Source organism: Lathyrus oleraceus, chromosome 6 (genome assembly GCF_024323335.1).
Source record: "Lathyrus oleraceus cultivar Zhongwan6 chromosome 6, CAAS_Psat_ZW6_1.0, whole genome shotgun sequence".
Taxonomy (NCBI): Eukaryota; Viridiplantae; Streptophyta; class Magnoliopsida; order Fabales; family Fabaceae; genus Lathyrus; species Lathyrus oleraceus.
Genome location: NC_066584.1, coordinates 28,098,902 through 28,105,032, shown reverse-complemented (window position 1 = coordinate 28,105,032; position 6,131 = coordinate 28,098,902). Strand labels below are relative to the sequence as shown.

General features: G+C 31.2%; 1 protein-coding gene across 3 annotated transcripts in view; it reads right to left on the bottom strand.

Annotated features, from left to right (window-relative positions):
• Positions 1–3,634: 3,634 nt before the first annotated feature.
• Positions 3,635–6,131, bottom strand: part of LOC127093353 (pEARLI1-like lipid transfer protein 1) — a 45,356-nt gene continuing 42,859 nt past the window's right edge. For 2 of the 3 annotated variants that reach the window (XM_051032270.1, XM_051032271.1), the window contains exon 3: positions 3,829–3,992. In XM_051032270.1, the coding sequence (XP_050888227.1) occupies positions 3,844–3,992 (149 nt within the window). In that variant the 3' untranslated portion in view covers positions 3,829–3,843. Of the gene's footprint in view, positions 4,379–6,131 lie in introns of those variants that run through there. The other variant, XM_051032269.1, reaches the window with a different exon arrangement.

Below are 6,131 nucleotides of genomic sequence, written 5' to 3'. Positions count from 1 at the left end.
TCAAATTAGGCAATTTTGTGAATAACAAATGCACAAGTCCACATCCGTACAATTTTTGAGTCGGCTAGGCTCAAGTTTCAGTGGCAATGGCAAGGTCAAATTATATGCCATAAGCCTTTAGAATTTGATGATCTAAAAGTCAATGTAAATATGATTTGATTATTAAAACAGAATCAACCGCAATTAATCTTGAACAAGTCAGCAAGTTCAGCAGTATATAGAATAATATTATGAATAGCATGAATAGAATATTGTTTGAAAATTTTATGTTTTTTTTTATAAGAAAACACGTAGATGAGAGATATTTTTATCAAATAAGATTACTTTTAGTGGTGTTCTCACCACTCGATAATCAATATTTTCAAACGGAAGTTTCAGGCAGAATTTTTTCAATCTAATTTTGTTTTACCTTTTTGAAAATATTAGAAATAGGTTTCAAATGAATTGATAAGATATTTTATCCCAAATCCATATCTATTTTAAAGAGATTTTGTCTCAAATTTGTTGTTTTAAATATTTTTAAACATATTATGTTGCATATATATATATATATATATATATATATATATATATATATATATATATATATATATATATATATATATATATATGAAAGTTTGAGACAAATTTCAGACAAAATACATAATTATAATTTATTCATAGAATTAATCTCAAATTCATGCGAAATTTAAAGATAAATTTTGGATAAAATACGGAATCTTGTTTTATGTTTTCATGAGTTTCATCTCGAATCAATATAATATTTTGAGATAAACTCTATACAAAAATACATATTGATATTTTTTATTAAAGAATTCTATCTCGAATCCATGTAAAACATTGCAATATCTTTTGGACGAGTTAGATTATTAAAGTTTTTATTTTTCACTTTTTTGTATGAGTTTCGTCTCAAATCTATGTGAAATAATGAGACATATTTTAGACGTATATAATGATGTTTTTTTTATGAAATTTGTCCCAAACTATACAAATCATTGAGATATATTTTAGACAACACATATAATAAAGTTTTTAATTGTATTTTTGATGAGTTCTGTTTAAAATCTGTGTGAAATATTAAGTAAGATTTCATACCAAATATTTAGTGATGTTTATGAACTGTCTCATATTTGTGTGAAACTTTGAATCATCCTTTAGACAAAATAAATAATTTAACATTTTATTTTTATTTTTTTTGACTTTTATATTTGTGAGAATTTTTGAGACATATTTAAGAAGTCTATAATGATATTTTATTTTATAAAATCAGTGTTAAACATATATATATATATATATATATATATATATATATATATATATATATATATATATATATATATATATATATATATATATAAAGCTTTATTTATTTATTTAATATAGTTGATTTCAAATTTGTGTGAAAGATTGTTGCTAAAATAATCTATTTTTCGGGTATCATATTTGGACAGATTTAAAACAAAACACATGCTATTGTGTATTTTTTTATTTGTTAATCAAATTTATCTCTAGTTTTCCTGCAATTTTAGGACAAATTTGAGATAATACATAGGATATTATGTATGTATTATCTGTTCTTCAATTGCGTCACAATTCTCTCTAAAACTTTGGGACATATTGGAGAAAATTGTAGAAAAAATATTTGAGACGGATGTTGGACGAATTTTATAATTTGCATCTAGGGTTTGACATTTTTTTCTCTGAAATTCGTGCTAAATGTATTTGGAACATATTTTGGCAAGGATTCTATAATTTGCAGTGAGGTTTTTTTTTAGAGAAAGTGACTTTTCGATTGAAATTTGTGCGAAAAATGTCCAAAATCCATTTTAATTCATTCGTAAATTTGTGTGAAAATGATATTTTTCTAGTAGTGTGTCTTGACAGCTGATTCAAAATAGTTTACTGGAAAGTCAGAACCTTCTTAGGCGTGACATTGTAAATGTCGTCAAAGAGGCAATATGCAATTTAAGCTTAGGTCAGGTAGAGTCACACTATCACGTTTTTGTTCTTTGTTAGGTTGCCTCAGTAATCTAATATAAAGTGTTTGGGTTGCGGGAAGGCCGATGTCTCTTTCACATTCAATTTTAGGTGTGTTCTAGGAGTTCCGGGATTTTGGTCAAGGTAAAATAAGGTGCTTTTAGATTTGGTTTCGATATGGCATTCGGTGGTTTGGAGGGTAAAGTCACATACATCTGGAGGGCATTAATCCAATAAAAGAAATTCACTCTTAATAGTCAGAAGTACAATTGGTCTTATCTGAACTCACCATGTTCAGTGTAGCTTTCCTAATACTACTCGTGGAGTTTCGATCCAGTGTTTCCCTTAAAGGAAATTCACTATTCATAGTCAAAATTACGACGGGTCTTATCTGAACTCACCACATTCAATGCCGCTTTCCTAATACTACCCCTGAAATTTCGATAAGGACTTCTCCTGAATTTGAGACACCTCTCACTTTTACTCGAGCGCTCTCCCAAGAGCTTTGATAGTTATAAATATAAAAGATAAAACTCCACTACAACTCAATACTCTATTTGGCTGACTTATACTTGATGCCCGAGAATAAAGTGTACAAGATAAAAATACATAGAATTGATTAAAACTTTTCTATAAAGTAGATATTATCTCTTGAGGTCTAAGTCTTCATAAAGGAGATTTCCTCCTGAAATAGTAACGCAAAGTCTAACTAGAAAGTCCAATAGGATTTCGAGTTGAAAGTGGCTTAACCTCCAAAAAGCGCAGAGATCAATCTTCAATGATGTTATTTGTAAATCTTGATTGATCAAATATTCAATAAATATGAATATCTTGATTTTAACAAATTCAATCTTGCAAAAAAAAATTCAGAATAAATATTTCCTAAAACCAAAAATGTGTTATAGCAATCACATATCTGATTGGACAGAAGAGAAAACAAATGTCAAAAACGTGAGATGTACTTCATTCAACCTTGTATGCCAAACAAACAGTGAGACAAGACAGAATGTCTCATAGAATATTAAATATTTTGCTTATTATGTTGCTTTCCACGTAACTTCATAAAGCTGATTCAAGATTTTGATTCAAACAAATTCAATAATATATTTCTTGATATAATTAAGAATTTCAAATCCTCAACTAAAGGATTCAAAATAAAATATCTTAAAAAAAGAAATGAGCTATAAATCATCTTTAGTAAAAGGATGAAGATCTACTCATAAAATGTAAATCTCAATCTTGTAATTAATGCAAATCCAATAAGATCTCTTCATGCAAGATTTATTTAATTAGACTATTTCCAATAAAAAAAATTTGAAACCACTTTAGTATAATCTTGGACCGAACAAAGCTGACCCAAATCTTGTAATAATCTCTAGAGTCAAACATTAGATCATCGACATGAATCTGTAGTCCAACTAAAGTTTATCATATTCCTATAAGGCTTCTTTTTTTTAACATCATACCATTCAGTTTAACTATGAAGCTTACATGCTCTGGTCTAATTGTCACAAAACTAATAAACACGTAAGAATATACCATAATCAATTCACTGAACAAATTAATAAAAATTCATCAAATATATTAAAATAAAATAGGTCAAAGTTGGTAAATAAAGCAAACATGCTTTCTCCATTATTGAAATAACACAAAGTACATTCGGTGAATAAGGAAAACATCCTTACCCGATTATTGAAAAAACATACATCTCACACAAGAACTAATACAGTTACATTTGATTTGATGATAATTTAGCAGAATCACGATGTTACCGTGATTTCGTTAAACTCACAGTGGTTCCAATTATTAACATAAACAATAATAAAAATAAAACAACAGTGAAAATAGAACTTATAACGTGAAAGTCTATGATGAGCATTGGAAACCAGAGGGAACTGATTTTTGACAAGCACTGAGTAGAAGACTGAGTGTGACAGGAACATTCAAGTTGATACCAAGAACGTTAGCCTTAATAGCAGTACAAAGACAAATGGCTGCATCCAAATCAGCCAAACCTTGAATCAATGCACAACACTTGCTTGAAGCAGGACTTCCGACAACAACATTAACAAGTCCAAGAAGATTAGCACAAACACCTAGCTTTAATGTGTCGTTAGGACATTTTTGTGATGTTGAAGGAGTAGGAGGACTAGCCGTAGGCGTTGTTGTTGAAGGAGGTGGAGTACCAGTGGTAGGTGTTGTTGATGGGGTAGGAGGAGGACTGGCCTTAGGTGTTGTTGAAGGTGGTGGAGGACAAGGTGGAGGACTAGGCTTAGGTTTTGGATTGCATGATTCACAAGCATCTGAAAATATGGAACAAGAAAGAAGAGAAAGCAATATAGTGAGTGAACTAAGTTTGTTGAAAGCCATTGTTAAGAAATAAACACTAATGTTTTGTATGTTTAGATGTTGAACTATGGATGAGAATGAAAGAGGAGAATTGGATTATATTTATAGGGAAAAACAATAATGGTTTCATATCTTAGTGGCTGTTAAAGACAAGGAATTTCTACTATCTATAGCTAGTAATAACTAGTAACTTAAGACATTTTTTCAATTAACTTTTTTTCTTTATCAGTGCTGTTAATATGCTTTTTTTTACACGACATCTAGAATGATTCTTTACTAAAATGCTTTATTCAACAAGTGTTGTAATGAGATAGTTTGTGACATCGCTTTTACATGCAAGTGCTTTAATTGGGTAGTTTGTTAAATAGGTGATTCATATATCCTATCATTTAAGATTTGGTGGGAGATGAGGTGTTAATTTCTTTGCATTTTCTAATCACTTAAGTTTGTTATTTTCTTTTTAAGCTTTATCGAAGTATCGAAGTTGTGACTTTTGAATTAGTTCGAAGTTGTGACATTTGAATTAGGTTTACCTTAATATAACTAACTATTTGTGTCAAAAGTGTCCTTAAAATAATAAACTTCTGCCTAAGTATTAACGAGCAATCCTAATTGTTACGCTCCCTATATTTTAAGTTTCTCTTATTATCATTGTGTGTCTAGCCACTCCATAACATTGTGTGTTATCGAACATTGTGTGTCTAGCCACTCCATAACTCTTTCTGTGTGTGTGCGTGTGCGTGTGCGTGTGCGTGTACGTTTGCGTGTGTGCGTGTGCGTGCGTGTGTGTGTGTCACATACTCGTTTTCAGCTTTCAATGTTTTGTCCTACTAACAAAAACCCACCATCAAGCTCAGAAACACTTCTATTGCAAAAAATATTTGCATTGGATAATGTTGGAAATTTGGACCACAAGGTTGATGAACAATGGTGGAGAAAATTGGAATGTGAAAAGTGAAAGTGAAAAGTGAATGTGAAAAGTGAGTGAGAGAGAGAGAGATAATGATAATTGTCATTACTTTGAATGAGAATGTATCCAACACATTTATACAAGTGTTACAATTTGATTGGGATAAAAAAACAATTGTATAACAGAAAAAGTGCAAAACTCGGGCCTGTAACCGATTACACAATTTGGTTAACTAGTTATAGCTAACACTAAAAGTTAAAACAACTTCAAAGGTAGTTGGTTAACAACTGAGGTTAACCGGTTACAACTTCCTAACAATCCTTCACTAACAAGATCGCTCAAGTAGGAAAACCTCATATCAATATGCTTGCTTCTCCCATGTGCAATTGGGTTATTAGCAAGATTAATCGCAGAAACATTGTCAACTAGGAGAGTAACATCCTCACTCTCACTGCTTCCCAGCCCCTCCAATAGATTCATAAGTCAAACGTCTTGGCACACACATAATGAGGCGGAAATGTACTCGGTCTCACAAGATGAGAGTGCAACTATCGGTCTCTTCTTCAAACACCATGAGATTGGTTTTCCACCAAACATAAAGATGTATCCAGCTATAGACTTTCGACCATCTTTATCTATGCACCAATTAGAATCGGTAAAACCGAGCAAATTGCATTTTCTGCCCGTATCTGCTGCGGGATAGAGAATTCCGTAGCCAACAAAATCTTTGACATATCTTAGGATCCTCTTCACTGCTGCCAAGTGAGACACCTTTCGTATCCCCATGAACCTACTCACAATACTGACACTAAACGCCAAGTATGGTCGCGTATTGCACAAATAGCACAAGGATCCAATCAACCTCCTATATTGAGTTGGATCAACATCTTGCTCA